This window comes from Eleginops maclovinus, chromosome 1 (assembly GCF_036324505.1).
Source record: "Eleginops maclovinus isolate JMC-PN-2008 ecotype Puerto Natales chromosome 1, JC_Emac_rtc_rv5, whole genome shotgun sequence".
Taxonomy (NCBI): Eukaryota; Metazoa; Chordata; class Actinopteri; order Perciformes; family Eleginopidae; genus Eleginops; species Eleginops maclovinus.
This window is the reverse complement of record NC_086349.1, coordinates 9,181,830-9,202,713: the sequence shown is the minus strand read 5'-3', so window position 1 is coordinate 9,202,713 and position 20,884 is coordinate 9,181,830. Positions and strand designations below refer to the sequence as shown.

Genomic DNA, 20,884 nt, shown 5'->3' with positions numbered 1-20,884 from the left:
TCCAGAACCTCTCTGGCAATTCCAAGCCACTAATTAATCGCTGTCAGCTCCTCTTCATGTGTTGATCCTGCCTAAGCCAGGGTTTAACCTGGACTCGGTTCACTTTGGCGCCGTCTACAATGAAAATGTATTGTTTCACATGTGACTTCAAAGAAAACTTTGGCTAAAACTGATTTCTTCTTTTTGCCAAACCGGCCGGATATGGCTTTAGATCTTAGTTTGGCTTGTAACTTCAAAAAGTGGCAAACACCCGAGTCTAAAGCCACAGCTGGATGTCTGATCTGGTCTTTAAATAGAATTAATTAGAAGTTAAACAAAGACAACTTTTCTTCTATCAGTTAGTATCCCGGTAGTGTTTGTGTATCAGTATAACCTCAGGCTTAATTCAAGATCAAAAAGGCAGAGCTCACATTCCTCACTGAAGCCTCGGTAGGGGAGCTTTCTTACTGTTAGTTCTTTTGCTCATTAGCATCCACTGCTATTCCTCAGTTTGAAACAAAAATGCTTGGTTTCAGTCATTTGAAGTGCCGCTTTTATTGAGTTTTTCAAACAAACAATGTCATTAACCCAATAAATTTCAAATGAGTCCCACACAGTTGCACTGACATTCAACAAGAACAATAAATGTCTTCCTGCCTTCAGGACTGTCCTCCAAATATGTTTGTAGGTCAAAAGTTAAATGAAGTTATTTTTGCTGCAGGCTTCAGGCTCACCTGTCTGACAAAGTGTGATGATACACTTAGTTCTTAGATGTTTATTAAAGTAAATAAAAGAGAAAATCTATATAAGCTTTACCACAGCACGTTCATGTGTCTCTTATCTCATTGAGTAATGTTTACTGTAAGTTAGTCTGATGCAATCCTTTCCCCTTTTTTTTTATTCTTTTAGTAACACTAACAAGTGACACAAGTGTCAAAAACACACATATAAAACCACACATTCATAGCAGATATAGATTTTTTTGCCTGTAGGTGGTGCTGGTCTGCATGTACAGTATACAGCTTGTCTGAATATGACAACACGGGAAGAATGTACAGCATTTTGAAAGTATACGGCGTCCTGTTTAGAAGTTTTAGGGTATACATGACCTTAATACGCACATTCCATGAGGTGCTTTCCATGTTGATATTATTTCTTGATGTTTAATTTCCATCATCTGTATTTCCCTTCGACAGGCTGCCCGGTAGAACCTAGCAAGAGGAGGGCAGCAGACGTGATGCCGTCCCATCCTCACATCATCACGCCTTGCGTAGTCACTGGTGGCTTCAGAGGAGGAAGCCTGTCCTCGAGAAACATCCTCCCACTCAATGGTAAGCACTTTAATCCCCAGCCCAGTGGATCCTGTCAGTGGTAATGTACTAACATATCAATTAACTTCACTTCCATTAACCGTGCAGCCAACATTTTATTCCACTTAGTGTATGTCTAAACACATGTGTATGTGTGGATTCTACGCCACTGAGCAATTAGTGCCTTTCATTTGGGCGGTGACCATGCTGCTGCTTTTATCAACTCCACCAGATCCATTTCACATTCGGTCTCTTGGCTGCCCCACTGCACCACTCAATTTTCAGCCTAATTGAGCCTGCAGAAGCATCTCTGGTGGCTCGCCACAGTCCAAGTGGAGGAACACACACACACTCAGGGAAACCAATTTTTTCCTCAATTAAACAAGTTGTTTCCAGTCAACTGATTTGTATTCTTGAATGTGTCCTTAAAATGTGGACTATGACTCAAAGACACACACATGCATCAGAAATATTTGAAAAAAAAAATACTTATATTAAGAAACAGCAGAGAGCCTATTATGGCACTATTACTATTACACTACTACAATTATGTTTTTTTGGGTCTTCCCTATCTTGTAGCGTGTAATATATGTTTTTGTGCATGTAGATTGTCGGCAAAGGCAACCATCCCAAGGCTCCCTTCAAAGGGAGTTTCTTTAAAACATTGTGCAGGATGAGCTAAGGGGTCAAGACATCTCTACGTGGTTGACCGATCACAACAGAACCGGCCAGCTAACCAATCAAAACAGATTGGGCTCTGGTTTCAGACAGAGGGTGAAAAAGAGGTGTTGCAGCACAGTATGAGAAAAATAAAGAGCTTTTGAACATTAAAGCATGGAGACATGTCACAGTAGACGCTTAAAATACTAATATGAATCTGAAAATCAGAATATATCCTCTTTAAGTCTAGCAGATCTACATTTACATCACACCCTGAGGAAAACAGACCTCAACATAGTTATATATTGTATTGTATATCCCATATGCTTGCTCATAGCACATTACATACTAAACCACTGATAATAAATATTCATGTGGATTCACTGATAAACAAACATATGCTGTTAACCTTGGATTTACAAATGAATGCACGCTCACTCCAAACATATTCCCCAAACTGTTGCAATAATTTATTCCCAGCTCTTGTCTTGTTACTGTGCAAACACGGTCTGTTCACTGTTTGCTTTGTTTCTTACCTGTCTCCCTCCTCCTCCCCACCGACTCTCCACTGCTCTCTCTCTTACAAACTGAACTCTTCCCTCTTTCCACTCAACCTTCCCGTGGCATTTAAAAATACAAGGACCCTAATTGCTTTCACTGGAGTCCAGTCGCAACAGTTAGCACAATGCTGAAGTTGTGTGTGTGTGTGTGTGTGTGTGTGTGTGTGTGTGTGTGTGTGTGTGTGTGTGTGTGTGTGTGTGTGTGTGTGTGTGTGTGTGTGTGTGTGTGTGTGTGTGTGTGTGTGTGTGTGTGTGAGAGAGCTCAGCCACACTCCTGTCCCACTCCTGCCTGCCTGTGGCTCTAAAGGAAGTAGACACTATCTGGTTCAGTGACTGGCAGACGACTCAATGCCTCGCCGATAAGAGGACTTGAGGAGAAATGTCGGGGATTAAAAGTGTGGCAAGGAAACAGAATAAAACCTGATAAAAGTCTAACAAAAAATGTCCAAGAATGTTTTTCTTTTTTTAAATATACTTCAGTTTATGTTTTTTCATCCCATTAACATGTTGTGTTTTTCTTTGTTGTAATACAGCATGACTAGTTTAAGATAGGGCAGTTTTCTGGTTAGAGGCCATTGGTTGTTGTGACCTTTAGCAGTTCATTATGTTAGTCTAGAGAGCTCAATTCACTGCAGCTAAAGAAAACTCATGCATATTGTTAGACCAAATCAAAACTTTAAAACACATCCATCTGTAAAAATAATTAAGGCATAACACAAGTAGAAAAACACTGCAATAAGCAAAGAACAAAGCAAAACTGAGTTAGAACACGATCAGTTTCCAGGGAACTCTAAAAATCTCATGAACACAATACGCTTTTAATTGTCTTAACGTTGGATAAACAGCAAATATATCCAGTAATATTGGAATCGAAAAAACCTCCCAGTTGCATCCTGGGAATGTTAATTGTTTGCTGAAGTGGTTTCTTAATTTGCTTGTGTTTAATATATTTGCAACTTTTTTTCCTTCCTTAATGCAATGCCAATGATGGCCTTTCCTTAATTTGCTTGTGTTTTCTCAATATGAATGTGTTTTCATAAGTTCCAGTTCATCAAGCGTCTTATGTAATGAAAGTTCTTGGTAGAAATACGATACACGTGATACGGAGCGGATACCAAAATACTTTTGATACGTTTCTTTGAGGAATATACAGGTTTTTCAGACCTTTATTATCAATCCAATGGCTAGGCAAAAGTCATACAAGAACTTCTGGAATATCCGATTATAAATTAACATCCCAACTAGCATTTGGTATTTTTTGGCCTTTTTTTGCAGTGCTTCATACACATTTGGGTCAGTTTATCTTCCTTTAGTTTTAGTACATATGGGCAGCTCTGTGTTTGCCTGAGTGTTGTTCAAAGAGTAGGATTGGTGTATTCTCTCTTTGAATCTTTAGTATTGCACTGGTATTTCCATTTCAATCCAGTTCAAATGAGACTGGATTACTGACTAGTACCATAGATGAATCAGGTATTTTAATTTGATGTTTGGTGCTTGCAAAGGATACATTCCAAAGATAATTTAGGAGGAAAGAGGCAGTCTGTTTACCCAGCAGTAGGGCTTTGGCCCAGTTGTAGTGTTGCCAGTTGTTTGACTGGACTGTTGTCTGTGTACAAGCTGTTGTTCCTTGTGCTCCAACAACACTTTAATCTGTCAGCATGTCTCTCCCTTGGACATTTGGAGGGTTTTTGAGAACATATGGTCAAAATGGCAAAGAGATTACATTGCACTCTGTTCAGTAAATATATTCATTATTGCGGCCTGTCTCTCCTCCACAGCGAGGAATGCTGCACAAGCACACAGACTGGAGATGGATGTGGATAGCAGACCATTGTTCAGACGCGGGATCGGATCGGACTCCTTTTTGCCTTCAGAGCACAACCCCGAGGCGGACGATATGCGCCGCAAGCTCGACTGCATGGCCGCTGTTCATCGACGGGAGGGCAAGGAAGTGGCGGAGGTCACGGTTAGTTCAAACTTTGAACTAGGGCCATTGGGGAGACAGAAATTGCTGCTTATCTGTAAAGCAGAACCACCACAGGCCGTCTCAAATCTCAAACTGACAACAAAGGCAAAGAAACTGCTTTCATTCTTTCCCCGAAACATGTCAGGAGGCAGTTTCATCCAGGCGTTGATCGTCTAGCAGACAGCGTGCCTGTGTTACAATTCTCTGGGCGGTGTCCCCTTCAACCCTTTGTGTTTCAGTGACTATACAAAAGGGTGTTAATTGTTCTTCTACCCGAAAGCACATCTTGTACTTTCACCCATGGGTGCACATGCTAAATGTGATTTTGGCTGTGGTGCATGTCTGTCTCAAACATTTTACACATCACATTTCCTGTGGTAAGACCTGTATTTCACACCTCCAGAACAGCCAATACTATGTTGAATATAACTCCGTTCGCACAGGGAAGAGATTTTAGGAGTTGCTTTGCAATTCAATTTGGATTCGACTTTTTTGTGCTGATAGCTACAACCTAATTGGGTCCAGGTTCATGCTGGGCATAATTTCAGTGCAGTAGACCTTTAGAAAACATCTGTATTTAATTTTGCCTTACCCCCTTAACTATATAACTCTGATATTGAATCTCAATGTAAGGTAGTGGCAAAAATCCCTGGCATTGCACGCTTTATAATATCTAAAGAGTTTGAGTGCAACAAGCTCTAACACTGTATGCTCACAGTTTCAAATTAAGTTGCAGTGCATGGTATAATCAAAGCCAAAATACTATCACAATCACAGAGGATACTTAAGGAAAAGCAAAAGATATAGTCCTTCTGTTTTCTTTGCCCTCTACTGAGGGACAAAGCTGTAGAAATGTGATGATGGAATCAAGCCCAAAACTCTGTACATCATGTTGATTCTTTTCAAAACACCTTTACTTATTGATTGATGGAAATTGTTTGTGTGTAGTTGTTTTTGCCAAACCTTAGACAAATAAGAAGGTCTTAAATGTTTTGAAAGGTTGTTTCAAAACTGTGCTATGAGGGAAAGTGTATTACATAAAGCTGGAATATACTGGAATAGAATTCATTCCAAGTATGCCATGTTCCAGCTTTAGCATCAGAATACAGCCTTGGAGGTTCATGGAGAATGTGTTGTTGTATGCCTTACATTACAACGATAATAACAAGGACGTTTCTTTGTAGACTGTGCTTTATGTTTACAACGGAACTTTTGAGTAATCATTTTACATCTTACTCTCATGATATTGTGTCACCTGTTGTAACATTGGAACTTCCTTTGTTCTTGGGTGTCAGGGTCGGACTAAGGAAGCACGGTCGGCCAGAGGCCCTAATCAGATGAAACCCAGCGAACAACACAGCAAGGCAGAGTGTATCGCCAACATGCTGAGCCAGGCCATTACTACCCAGCACCTGCTGTATGCCAGCCTGGGCTCTGCTGAGTACGTGGAGTTTGTCCTTAAAAATCCCTTTAACACACCTCAGACCGTCACGGTTCACATTGACGACCCTGAGCTCAGGTAAGACTCTGGATTGTTTCGTGTGATCATATCTTCCACTGAAAAAGAGGAAATCTGAGAACACTATGACATGTTTGTAAATTGATATGTGTCCCAGTCTAACACCTCCAACTGTGAGTATGTGCTTTTGTGCTGTACTTGTTTTCCATTACCCCCCTCCCCATTAGCCTCACAGTGAAACTGTGTTCACACGTTCTCAATGTGTTTTCAAAGGTGAGAGCGCTAAGACAGAACCTATTTTCACCCAGCTTTAGGAAAGGATGCTGCATCCTCACGCTTGAATCTCCCCAATGTGAAACCCATCCAATCCAATGCTTTGCTCTTTGAAGGGATGCTTTAGCCCTCCCCAAGTTCCTCTGAATTTTCCACCACCAGTCTTGGCTTCAAGGGTTGCCTAAAACACATTGTGAATACAGAATGCTTAACAGAAGAGGGCAGTAAAGCAGCATTGTACTGGAAACTATTCATTGTTAACACGTGAGGAAGAAGAAAACAGATGGCTCTCTACACCTGACGTTTATTGTTAGCACTGTGTATAACACGTTTCAAGTGGCATCCTATTCTGTAGTTAATTTATTACCAACTAACTCAAAGGGCTCCTTTTTGGAGGCCTCTAAAAACCAAGGTTGACTCTATAGAAAAACAGTAAATTAAAGCTCCATTCAACATCAGTAGGTGCTCATAGTGCTGCTAATTCATGATGCGGATTCCTTCCATTTGTCATTGTCACCTTTACACTAATTAGTTGGCAATTGGAAAACAACGTTTTGTTTGTGGAATTGACATTTTTAAATGCGAATTGTAGCTACTGTCATAAAATGAACATAATTTATTTACCATGTGTGACTGTATAAGTCTTTAGTTGACTAGCATTAATATGGCTTTGCAGTAAAACTGAGTTTCTCAACAAACAAGACCAAAACAACCAATTAGCCAAATATTCAATTAAGAGGGACCAGCCCTTTTAATTTTCAATCGTTTGTTGCTGTTGTTAAGAATGCGTTATATCCAGTGGTGGAATGGAACAAAATACAACTAATACTTACATAATAAGTACTTCTTCCATCTCTGGTTATAACGTAGTGAACCTGTATGCATAATCTTCTCGAAAGATCAACTATATGATTGTGTTGCAGTGCAGCCTAGAAATAAATAAAGAATAGAAACTTCAAAAAATATGAGAACAGGCACAGTTTCTGTAAGGAATGGTGACGCTGAAGTAAATTACAAAGCGCTTCCCATATAGGGATGCATGAATAAGAAATCTCATAAATTTGATGTTTGTGTGACTGTGTTCTATTCAGGTTGTGGGAGTCTGATTCATAGCTCCCTCACTGTTTTTGATATTATGCATGTGTGTGTCGGACTGTACTCATCTCTGTGCGTGTATGCTTGTGTGATTGGAAATATGTCCGATCCACTCTTGGGACGCATCATTTTTGTAAGTGGTGTGTGCATACCTATACACTTCCAGTTTGGAGACCTGATAAGATACATTTGGATTTATGTCCACTGTTTATGAGCTAGTTGCATTTCTCTATATTCAAAACACACTGCAGGCCTATAACCATAGAAGTTTGGCCAGCAGCACAATCAGTTGTCCTTGACACAGATGCAAACATAAAACTGTTGAGATGCTATACAACCCTTTTAATCCACAAATAGAAACCATTATGGCTGATATTTCCTGGATCATCCGTTCTTGGTATCCATGCCGTGTTTGTTTCCTTCACTTAGCGTCATTGCTAATCCCTGAGCACTGAATCTTTTGTTATGGATTCTGCTCATGCCTTAGCTTTGGATTAACATACATCACGTTGATCAACAAAGGCTGGAGTGCGCCATGGATGAATCATTATGGCATCAGCCCGGCCACCGGGCCTACCAGGTTTAATTGAGAGTCATCAATCCCTGCATCTGTCCTCTCTCCGGCTTAACACCCTTTCGTTTATTTATATATTTCCTGATGAGGCAGCGTGACACTTTACACCATCCGTCTGCCACCTCTACCAACAAAAAGAGATGTGTAAATTAGCAAGGAAGCTTTTTGCTCTACTTCTGCAATGTGAGTTTCAAGTATCAAATTAAGGTAACGAGTTTAGGTCGCGGCAGTTCAATGAGAAAAGCAATGCTCAAAACTGTTTTTTATTCAATCTGAAGTAGTGTTTTGTGTGTTGTTTGTATGCAACTGTTATCTCCACACGAGATGAAGAGCAAGATCAAGATCACATTTTCGCAAGATTAAGTTCTAACTTTAAAACAATCTTCTTTACTTAATGCTCCATTTGATCAAAAGGGTATTATAACATTACATTTCATTTTGGAGACGCTTTTATCAAAAGCTTTTAAAAAAAAGTAACAGAGAATCAAACTCCGAACAGCAAGGAAAATGTAGATACAGTATATTAACTTCAAGCAAATCATACCACTGTAAGAGCTGGTGAATTTGTTACAAGACCTAAGCTAACTCTTTAAAGAGCTTTTTTCTTTTTTTTTTTGCAAGAATTTAATTGCCAAGATGCAAACAAATAGATGCGTTTTCAGTTTGCGCCGGAAGATATGCAGACTCTCTGCTGTCCTGATGTCAATGGGGAGCTCATTCCATCATCTAGGAGCCAGGACAGCAAACAGGCGTGCTTTTGGGGGGTAACTGGATGAGCTTGCAGAGATGGAGTAGCAAGCTGTTAAGTATTATGTTATTTAAGAGAAGATGATGCAAATAGTCTGCAAAGGTTAAAATCCCAAAGTTCCCTGCCTGAACAGCCTCGATTAGAACCATAATTGGCTAGGGCTCTAACACATTGTACGTGATAGGCTAACGGACGTGACATCTCTAAGTGGCTGCCAATCACAACAAGACGTTTTCCAATCAGAGCAGCTGGGCTCTGGTTTGAGACCGAGGGTGAAGAGAGAAAAATAAAGAGCTTTTTGAAGATTAATTATGGTAACATGTCACAGTAGAGGAACAAATATTAAAACAATATATATAAATCTAAATTAGCGTTATAAGGCCCCTTTAATGCATTTTAAGCTTGTTCCTTAGGGATTTCTATTGAATATAAACCTATGATTGCATTAGGAAATGTTCCTGCAAAAAATAAATAGATTTTTAGGAGAATTCCCAAGAAATCCTTTGATCTGAATTCCCAGTAATTATCCCTCTTCTACATGTCTTTGTCTTGTGCAAAGCTTTTATTGAAATGTACAATATTAATTATATATATGTTTCTTACACTTGCCTGCCATGGGTTTGAAGAAGTAGAAAAGATGTACACTGGCCCCTGTATCTGTACTTTCCTGGACAGCGTGAACCATAGCATGGTCAGTGCACCGAGGCTGCACTTCTTTGTCAATATTTTAACCAATATTTGAGAAGGCCTTGGGTTAGCACTTTGTTTCTACAGAAGGAAAAAAGTCTGAGCCTCCTCCTGAGATCCAGTGTCAGGCTTTGAAGGAAGAGTACTTAGAAAGAGGCTAGGCTAGCTGTAGCTTTGATGTCTGCAGTGGTTTAGAGCCTGGAGGCTGCTCTTGAAGTGGAGCACACGTTTGCTATACCTGTTGCCATCCATTTTGCATGGCTGCCTCTTACACTTGGCCTCACAGAGCCCAGTCTGAGCCATGACTGCTGGCCCGCAGTGAGAGAAGATGACAGCTCCTCTGCTGATGTCCACACTGCTACTTCTTTCATTATTTCCCATTCTTATTATGTCTACCTCTTTTCTTTCTTTTCTCTGCATTCATTCAATTGTCTCTCTTGATATCCTTTAAAACAACTTAATTTTGTTCCTTCAGTTTTTTTCCTGTATTTGCTTTAGTCTGTTTGTCCTCTTCACCACCTACCACCACCTATTTTCTTAAAAAAACAAATAGAATATGGGAATCTATCCATGTTTTTTGTTTTTTTCAGAAAGACTGAGGGAAAATTCTCTCACACACACACACACACACACACACACACACACACACACACACACACACACACACATTGTAGGTTTTTTTGATCACACAAAGGCCAAATGTTTTATTCCAAGAGCACAGTTGGGAATCTCCAGGTTAGTTTCATGGAATTGACTGTAGCATATCTCCCAAAAGTAAGTGAGGTGGGGCCCTTAAAAAATCATAAACCCTCTCTCTCTCTCCCATTGAGAGAATTCCCTCCTCTCCTTGCCCATGGGTTGGAGCGTTTGAAGTTTAAAGCAGCATTTCCCCTTTATGCATTTGTGCGTGACATGTTTTGCATTCAAAGGAAGAACAGGCAAGACGTCCCACTGTTGGAAAGTATTGTGTTCCTGTTGCTTCTCCTCCATAGAAATCCATTTGATGGAGACTGAGAGGGGTTTTCTCTGACCTTTCATACACTTATACATTTTTATGAGAGCTTCGGTCTGTAATGAAAAACAAAGCATTGTGTCGACTGCTCAACCGTGGAATAAGCTTGCCTCAATTGTGGGCACTACAGTGACCCTTAGTAGAATTGATTTGTAGGAATGGGAGATCAGTACTGTTTATCAGTGCTCAAGAAATTGTGTTTTCTTAGAAAGAGTTGATCTGGTATAAAATGAAGTACTGTGGTTTGCAATGGTCACGCGGCAAACAATTGCACATACTTTATAATCAATACTTTCCTAGTAACAACATATGAAATGATGTGAGAACAATGTCAAAAACGTGAATTCGTAGTAACTATATTTTCCTAGATCAGCACCAACCTATGCTTTTGTGATTTACAGCTCTTTGTTTTTTGTTTTCCTGCGTAGAAACTCCACTGTTTTGGTCCAATCTCATTGCTCTCAAAGCACTCAGCACTTTACAGTCAACCAAAACTATAAATACTTAGAATACTTAGTATCCTTGGGATATCCATGCCACAAACCCTGAGGGTGACCATCCAACCATCCATTTTCCATCGCCTTTCATGAATAGTTTCAGCAGAGGGCCCAAACTTCCCTTTCCCTCGCCACACCAACCAGCTCTGACTGGGGGTTACAAGGTGCTCCCAGGTCAGAAGGGAGATTTAATCCCTCCACCTGGTCCTGGGTCTGCCCCTTGGTGTCCTCCCAGCTCGACGTGACATGATCAGATGACTTCCTTACTTGGTGCTACAACCACCTCAACTGGCTCCTTTCTATGAAAAAGGAAGGCGGCTCTTTTATAACCTTTAATTAAGGTCAGGAATCCAGAGGGTTGACTCATGTATTTCAAAACCTTTTGAAATCACATAGAATATAAAAGCTTATTTATTTTATGATTGACTATTTCAATTTTGGACACCTTCCCTTTGATTCTAATGGATTTTATCCCATTTTGGACACAAGTTGATTTTAATCCAATGTCTTTTTTAATTTTTATTAACCACTATGATCCGACTCCATTAATGTTCGGTACCATCATATTATATTATGCCGAACAAGCAGTGTTAAGCATTCAGGGTTATATTCCTGATACTGTATCACATCGAGCCCTGATCCTCAATGGATCCCTTAAAGATGTTCAAAAGCCTGCTTTCATTTTCGCTCATGTCCTTTAATCTTTTTACTCAGCGTCATCACTGATACAGAGGAGTGGGGTTACTTCAAATCCCTAACCAAAACTCCAACCCTGCTGGAGGAGAACATGTTCCACTTGGAGGATGGTGCTCCAGGTCCCAGGGTTTACGTCCGGCCCAAGGAGAGCCTCCATATTCCCCTGAAATATCAGAGCTTTATCTGCGACCACACCATGGCCCTACAGGTAAAGAGAGCGGCTGATGCTAATGGAACGGTCAACATTTAAAACCATGTTAAGGAATGGTAATTATTGCAGGATGCATTTTATATATTTTATAGGCTTGTATCACAATCAGACTACCATGGTTTCTCACACAGTTTATTCGTTTTAGTTGTGAGAAAAACATTTAAAATTGATTGGCCTTGAATGGACCAAAGATTTGTGAGAATAGTTTGGGAATGGAAACTGTAGCAAAGATAAAATTGTACATTTCACTGATATAACTATCATTACAATTCACAGGTTATTTTATGGAACATGATATAATCTGAAGGCAATTTATACGGCTAATGTCTACTTAACAGGTAATTCGATGCCGGAAGGACTGTTAAACGTAAATATTGTTGACATATCTTATCTCCAGTACAGTAGATGGCTGGGGGTTTCACAGCCTCCAGTAAAAAAGCAGTGTTTTGTTTGTTGATAATGAATTTGATAGCTTTTCAATGTCTTATCATTTCTCGCAGGGACCAAGCTTCCTTCCTACAGTCAAAGGTTCTCAGCTGGCCAAGAAGAATCTGTCCAATATTGTCACCGCCAAGACGATCAAGGTACAAAGTGATTTGCTAATGCTTTGTGCAATATTTTCTGTGTATTGGACAATTCTTATCTCCCTCTGTAGTCGCCTGCTTCTCAATCCCTCGGTTGTTTGTCTCCAGGCTGGAATTAGAGTTATGGATTTGAGATGCGTAGTGGATGTACAGTATGTTTCTGCGGAGATAAGAGCTTTAATGTAGTCCATTTAAGCATCTTAGGGTATAAACTTTAAATTGATTGTAATATTCACAGGAGTAGAGGAAGACAAAGCCACATAAACTAGTATGAAGTTTCTGATCTGGAAGTTAATCGGGTTAACTTTGTGGTACATTACTAAGAACATCGAGTGAACACACACACTCCCAGAGAAGTCTCTGCGGAGTGGCAGTGCACCACCCACCCCCTCCTTCTTCCACACTCAGACAAAAAGAACACTTTGAAGTGTCAACTATTTAAAAAGTTACACGAGCACGGCAAGATTGTCAAGTGAAATTATATGCTGAAATCCCTTTTATCTTACTCAACATTGTTTATCTTTTCCAACTGGAAAATGCCTGGCTGGAGGGTTAAAGTATCCCCTATTGGAGGACAGCTTGACACTTCTGGCTAATCTACTCAAAATGAAATATGCATGTATGGTATTACTGAAGTTATTTAACCATTTATGATATAAAAGTTTAGAGTGGGAGAAACAATGTGAATGTGCTTGTCACGAAAAAAATATTTTTGAGCTTAGAAAAACTGTTAAAGTTGAAATTGAAACCCTCCCTCCCTATGTGGGATTAAACGTTCACATTTGTGCTGCTAAAAAAAGATTTCAATCACAGTTTGCCAACCTGCAGTATCTCGCAATAATCCTGTTGTTCGTGTAGAGTACATTACCCTGGAGCTCTCCCATTGCACCGGGTGATGAAATATTTGCCAGTCTGCCAAGTGTGTGTGTCTGCAGAAGGCATTGTGTGTGTCTGTGTGTATGTGTTCCAGTGTCAGCACTGCTGCTATGAGCAAAAATCCTGTCAAGAGGTCAAAGAGGTCAGGCCCGGATCAAATCGGTGTCCCGCTAAAACTGACAATTCCCAACAGCAGGACTGTCAGGATGCCAGCTTTGGCACTGCCGTCAGTCAGCACACATCACCAGAGCCAAATATGGGCCACTGTTGCGGGTCAGCTTTGGCCCCGCAAATCTGACACATCCACCATTTGGACAGCAGTTGTTTGGCAGGGGTCATTTTCTGAGTATGCGAATCAATTACTAGAATGTAGAGATAACTTATAACCATATTCCTTACTTATTAATAGATATTAACATAAGTTACGCAGTTGTACATAAGGTCCTCTGCATTATTTGGAATACTTTCCATGCTGTAGAATGGCATAGATTTGTATAAATTAATGTAAAAACTAATTGCACCACACGCTGGGGTTGAATCTATTTCATTTAATTTCATGCCCGAACATTAAAGCCTTTCACAGAATGAGATGGTTGCTAATCATTATGAAACTGCTGCTATAACAGCCTCAACTCCTCTAGGAAGGCCTTTTCAGAAGATTTTGAAACCTGACTGCTGGGATAAGCTCCCATCCAGTCGTAGGTGCATTAGTGAGTTCAGCCACTGATGTTTGCTGATACAGTAAGTTCCCGTCTCGCAGTCTGTGGTAAAGTTAAGGCCAAAGGTGTTGGATTTTGTTGGACTTGAAGCTCTGAGCCAGTTCCCCAGCCTTTGCATTAAACATTAAAGCGCTATCATTAAGTGTAAATGTTTTCCCCAACAAAGGCCGCAGAAATCCAAAATAGCTGCCCTTTGTTTTTATTTGTGTTATTAAGATAAACACCTGGTTGGTTTGCACCTTACATCTTATCTGTCATCTGAACACTGCAGCCTCTTTACCGGACCTTAAAATAGAAAACAATAATTTTTGCATCTAAAAAAGGTTCAACTTGTGCCACTGGACAGCACGTAGCGAGGGTCAAATTAAATCTTTGCCTGATGACAGTAGCAGAAAGCCATGATATCCAAGGCGAAGAGGCATTAGCTCAGTCTGTAGTGGTTTAGATTGAGTGTAAACCTGTAGAGGTGCCAGTTTGCCTGAATTTCCCCTTCGTTATTATCAAAGTGATCTTAATCAACTGTGTGAAGATGTTGGTTATCAAATGAAACATTTTGAACACATTTGGCCTAAAATGTACTAATAGAAAGGTTTGTTGAATTCCAAATCGGGTAATGGTTTATCTTCCAGGGAGCATGAAAACGCTCAGTATAGATGATGGCAATCTGTCCCATAGATTTTTTTTTTAATCAATTCTGCTCTGTTTTGGCACAATTGGAAAGTTCAGGATGTCAACTAAACATATGGACTCATCTACTGTCTGGAGACAGGACTATTTACCGCAGAAATCCTGTGAATTAGTCTATGAAATCCCTAGAAACGTATGTATTGGACTGATAGATAAATGAATACTTAAGCCCTGGCATTAGAGGTTGTTATATAAATGCTAAAAATCATCCTTGATTGATCTTTAACAGCCACAGTAGGTATCTCAACCACATGTGGCCAAACAAATCAAACGGGCCGATCCTCTGAAATTGCTGTTTTAGACCTCTTCTAACTAATCGATAGTACAACATACAGTACAGTGCCATAGCATTGCTAGAGATACTAAATGAAATACTTTTAATACTATAGTATGTAATCAACCAGCTTCATTATAATTATTATCCTGCAACTCAGTTACAGGCAATCTATAACCCTCACTCTCAGCCATAGTTATGCATGGCAAATAAATCTTATGAAAGAAGCCAACAAAAGTTCAGGATGGTGAACGTATGATGTACGTGTGAGGGTTAGAGATTCAATGTGTTTGCATATGTTAGCGTGCAGTATGTGTATATACCAGCTATCATGTGTCACCATATGTAATTAGTGCATATGTATGTAACACATTTGTATTGATTTGCACAGATCAGATCCGGAGGGCTATTAAAATGCAGCAAACTTCAAAGCACATTCAGCAGGTCTGTAGGGGTTTCATCAGCAGGACTGAAGCCAATTTCTATATTCTAGTGTACAGCAGAGCGCCATCATCATCAACATCATCATCATCATCATCATCATCATCATCATCTCTAGGGGATTTTTAAATGAAACCTCTCTAAGGCTGATTTGTTTAATGGCGTATATGTTGTTTAGGGCTAAACTGCCTCAGGAAGGAAACATGGTAATGCTAGTTCTGTATTTCACGAACAAGAGTCGAGAAATTACAATGCAGGTCTCATGACACAGGACGAGTGTTGTTTGAATGTACAGGTAAACTAATGACATTATGACCAATTGTATGGTTTAAAAAAAAATTGACGATGTTATACTCATTTACAGTAAACATGTTTCATAGTTCAGATAATGAAGTCCCTGTTTGACGTTCTTTCGTTGACGTAGATGTGCACACAGTCTTCCTGTGCAATGATTTTTTACCAACATTTCTGATATGCTCAGTGTGTGGGCCAAACATTTTTTTATTTACATTTAAAATGTATACACACATGAATTTTATTTGCTCAAAGTGTATTCAGTGCAAGTACTTTTCAGTGAATCATTTTCCTTGTTATGCCTTCAAGCGTTCTTTAAATGAAACTGTCTGAGACAGAAAATCTTAGATAGAATTTCTCATAGATTACGAAGAGAGCAAGTCATAATAATAATTCATTGCATTTTTTTTTTTAATGCTCAAAGCGGTTTAGAATGACATTAATATATCAGATATGTAGAACATCAATATTGTGGACAAGACAATTTAGGGTGAAGTGTCTTGCCCATGGACAAAACAGCATTTTGGCAGTCAAGGCACTGGTGTTCCCTAACTCCCCTGTTCTGATCTGCATTTTGCAACGGGCCACATGCTGAAAGATGGGAATCACTGATTTAGAAATTTGGCAAAGCTGTTGACTTGTTTACAACCAAGTGTCATCCTCTGATGTTTCTGCCCTGTCAGACTCTGCTGATAATGATGTTAACATAACTCAGAGATATGACTGGAAGTGCTAAATTGTACAACCTGTAATCTTTAGAGAAACTTTTTATTAATGTTTGGCTAGAGGGTTTTTACTCCCCTTTGCTGTTTCATTGTGGGGGATCTGCACACTGCTGATATTTCTTTTTTGTTACCTTCTCTCATAGGTTACGTTCAAAGCAGAAGACGGCAAACCCATGGCCATCTTCCAGGTGAACGTGGAGCCGACACCTCACGTCGTGGACCAGACTTTCCGCCTCTACCATCCCGAGCTCTGTTTCCTCAAAAAAGCCATCCGCCTGCCGCCCTGGCATGACCCCTCAGGTAGTGCAAGTTACCCCAATCCTCCCCCATCAGCCATTGCTTCCTGTCCCACCCTTCCTCCCTGAGCCTAGATGGATATGTTATGATTTTTTGCCTTTTACTTTTTTGCATATTATTGCATTGTTAGTAGTGTTAGTGTATCTTCAGTAGGGGACTTCCCAGAAATAGCTTCAATTATTTTCAGTATACAAGGTGGATGTGTATAAATAATAAATTCTACACTTATTTTGATTGTGTTTTTACTAAAATAGATAGAGAGCATGAGAGGAAATGGGTTTATTCATCACATTGTGTCAGAATGACATAGATAAATACAGACTGCTTAGTGTACATTAATGTCTATGTATTTACTATTTTTTATTTGGTAAACCAGTCGCAGATGCAAATCTCAGTCACATTTCCGTGCGATGCAGTGACCCTAACATCATCTGCCAGACGAGGATGCTGGTGAGTAATGTGCTTTTATTCTTCTTTCAAATCTTTTCAGTCCCTTCTAAAATAACGCAAAGTAATAATTAATCAATAAGTTGTTGAAAGGATTTCTTTATTAACATTCATTTCCTGTTACCTTACTTTAAACTCATCCGTCATTAATGTCAAGCTGTTATGATACACCAGATTCTTGCCCTTACATGCCATGCACTATCAAAGATCTAACAAGGGGTTTCTTTTATTCCCAACTCTTTTGTTCCATCATCCCTCCATTTAAAAGTGTTTCTGCCTTGTTGTCTGTCTCTGTCTAGGTGCCAGGGGAGCCTCAGGATGTCTACTTGAAAGTGCCAGGGAGTCCCAGTCCACTCATGAAAATGTTCTTTGTGATGGTTTTTACGTATGTATTGTATACTGAACAGGAAACCCCATACACAGTGAAACACACACACACACACATACACACACACACACACACACACACACACACACACACACACACACACACACACACACACACGTAGGTTCGCCTGAAGATGCATTATATTTAGGACTAATGATATTGTTCACGCAGGCTCGAATTACAGAACTAATCAGATGGAGGTTTGGTGGTCTTAACTGCCTGAAGTTACAGAACCTGTCCTCTAAACCAATAAAATGTGTTGATTTGTTAAAAGGTAGCACCGATGTTTGCCTCTTATTAAAAGTCAGGGATTTATCATTCATCTCTGAGGGGATTTTGCTGCAGAATGGATTTTCATTAGATTCACTTTGGAGCTTTGTGGTAAACCGTAAACACACATGCATGCTAATATGCATGGTCTCTCAGCAAGGTTCATTGCTTTATCTCCCTCTTAAAGCATCTGTTGATTAGTCAGCAGAAGCATAGACTATAGATGGTAGGCAGCTTTTGACACATGGTCCCCTCTTTGAGACATGGCAAGTTTAGCTTATAATAGAGAACCCTTCATAGTTTCATATCAAAATAAACCAACTGATGCAAAGGTAACCTGGGTGTTTGTAGCCTCTGGGGCTGCAGGGTCAAGGGCAGTTTCTGAAGAAATTTTTGGGAAACTTTAAATAATTTACTGTAAAAGCATAACAGGGAGATGTTGTGATATGGCAGTAACATCATTTAAAAAGGCAACAGAATATATCACTTTTCAGCAGCTCTACCCAGCACTACTGATAATGCGTTTGCCTTCAGAAACCCACATCACTTGAATGCCGAATATCCCCAAATGATCCTTAAGTGCTGTTGTCACAGAGCCCGGGGCTGAGTAGGTGACTACATCGCCTCCCACTCACAGCTCTCATTTCAGCCACTGAGACTGAATTCCCTTCCTCTCTGCAGTGAGAGGAAGCTGATGATGTTGCGGCCGGTTCTTTAAAAAAAAATGCACATACAGCTGTAGGTCAGCCTTCCTCATCAAAGACCTGATCCCGCTGTGTCTCCGGGGGGGGCTCAGCTTAACTGTTCTCGATGATGTTTTTCTCTGCAGTGATAAGTGGATGGCAGCTCCCTCCCAAATCTGGCAGATTTACGTGCATTTCCTGGAGCGGGTTGATGTCAGCTGTGTGAGTGGCCAGCGGAGCTGTCAATCACTGGTGCTGAGGGGGAAGCAGGCTGTACGCAAGGTCAAATGCTTCTCGTCCCATCCACTGGAGATTGAGGTACACATCAAGAGGGATTTAAAACTGAACACATTTCCTTTGGATTAGATGATTACTCTGTAACTTAATTATGCTGTCATTAATTGTGTTCCCAATACAACAGAAGTTATATGCCTTTTTCTGGGGCCGAATTCAACCGAATAAAATTCTTGTTTTGCTGAAATTCTACCTATTCTTCAACCAATCAATTGGTTGATGGGGAAAGAAGTCTCCATGTTATTTCTAGCCTTAATCGTCCACTTTGGACTTTCTCTACTCTTCCTGGTGGTCTTAATGCATTATAAATCAACATTAAATGCTATCGGTAGCATATTCAATTATTTATAACCTTATTTTTGTATTCCTTTATGATAACAACAGACTTGAAAAGTGCACCTGAAGCCACATTTCAAACAAAACAATCAGGTTCTTTATTAACCGCGTACAACGGCAGATCCATTATGAGAGCAAAGTCACACTAGCCAACTCTGTATACTGAAACTGTATGACTTATACCCGAGTCAATCCAAACAGACCCTGAAGCAGCTCTCATCTGTGTGCTGTAGAAAAACTTTATTCAGGCAGATGGAGAGTGTGCAGTGACATGTATCGCTGCTCTTTTGGACGCTAGCTGCTTGTTAATTGGTGGAGCATCATGCTGCTTTCAGTGTTGGTGTTATTTCTGTGTTTAGGTGACCGCATTTTGGAATGCAATTATCTTTGGGTCTATTCAGAGTCTAATAGTCCTCCATTTTCTTTCAGATTAGATTTTTTTTTAAAGTATTAAAATACAAAAGTCCATTTCCTACTCGTGTTGAGTTCTTCACGACTGCCAGAAACATTGCAAACAAATACATACTTCACAGCACTGTAGTTGTACACATAACTGCTGTTTGGAGTTGTAATTTGACAAGATATCAAAACTAACTAGTAGTAAGTTAAGGAGCAATGTTTTGTGTTTTCAACATCCTTTCTACCACCTGTCGAGTTTAACCGTAAAATGTGGCTCTTGTACTAATAATTTCACTCTTCCCTGTGATAACATTTGTAGTTTTTTTTTAATAATCGCAACAAACGTCTGACACCAATGTATAGCAACATACAGAAGATAACATAAGAGAATAGTAGAATAAAAACAGCTCAAACCATACCTTGAATCTTCTAAATCTAACATGAAGTTGAGCATTTTGCTGTTGACACATCTTTTTTCTCTCAGTTTTCCAACCGCATACCCAAAAAAAAGGATTTCATGCAAATTGTGCTCTTAGCAGCAGGGAACAATGGAACACAGAAAGTGTCTTTTGTAATAACCCGTGGTTCATATTCGAGTCATTATCCAGAATGTGCAAATGTGGATTGACAGCATAATGGCTCTTTTCGCGTCATTTCATTTCATTTTATTAGGTAACCCTATTACTTCCTGCAATCATATCACATGTTGGGACACAAACTGACAGAAACGGAAAAGTTAGTCACGGTTTCATGCTCCCTGAACACGTGGAATATGTTCCGGGAGTGTCATACCACCCTCTATTTTAAGATAGATCGTTTCTTATTCATAACTGGGTACAAGCGGGGAGAGAGGTTATCATGCTTCTCAGTCAGAACGGACGTAAAAGGGCATTGCATAATACTCAGTCATATTAAAGTTTTAAAAAAGTGACGTGTTTTCTGGGAAGAAAAAGGGGTACTGGCTGCGAAGAGCGACAGATGTTTTTTCAAAAAGATTTCACGTTTGCATCGGCGCCCACTATGATCCGACTCTCTGCAGGTTAGCTCACTGTGGAATGCATCAGAGGAGTCTTATACAATTGGATAAAGCTCCCTACCGGAGAATAGCTTTGCTTTTTCCCAACAGATTGAAAAGGAACCGCACAGTAAATCTCATTCTCACATCCTTCCGTCTCTTTGTCACTTTTCCGCCTCTACTCTCTCTTATTTCATTGTCTGCACCTACCTTTACCTATTTCACCAAACTCATTCACCCACTTCTCTCACCCAATCTCCTGTAATCTGTACACCTACTTTATTTTCCTCTGGCTCCGTTAACCACCTACTTTGGAGTAATTCTGCCCTTTTCAAAATCGTTTTTCCTCATAAAAATCACTCTCTTCATACTGTGTCACATTTTTTTGTCACTTTGTCAATTCGTCTATTTCTCTTCATTATTGTATC

General features: G+C 39.9%; 1 protein-coding gene across 1 annotated transcript in view; it reads left to right on the top strand.

The window, feature by feature from the left end:
- nphp4 (nephronophthisis 4) overlaps nt 1-20,884 on the top strand; it is a 157,909-nt gene that overhangs the window by 131,127 nt on the left and 5,898 nt on the right. Inside the window, 9 exon segments of the mRNA XM_063881257.1 lie at nt 1,176-1,310; nt 4,288-4,475; nt 5,771-5,994; nt 11,535-11,724; nt 12,228-12,311; nt 16,471-16,627; nt 17,001-17,074; nt 17,371-17,456; nt 18,559-18,730. Coding sequence (XP_063737327.1) covers nt 1,176-1,310; nt 4,288-4,475; nt 5,771-5,994; nt 11,535-11,724; nt 12,228-12,311; nt 16,471-16,627; nt 17,001-17,074; nt 17,371-17,456; nt 18,559-18,730 — 1,310 coding nt within the window.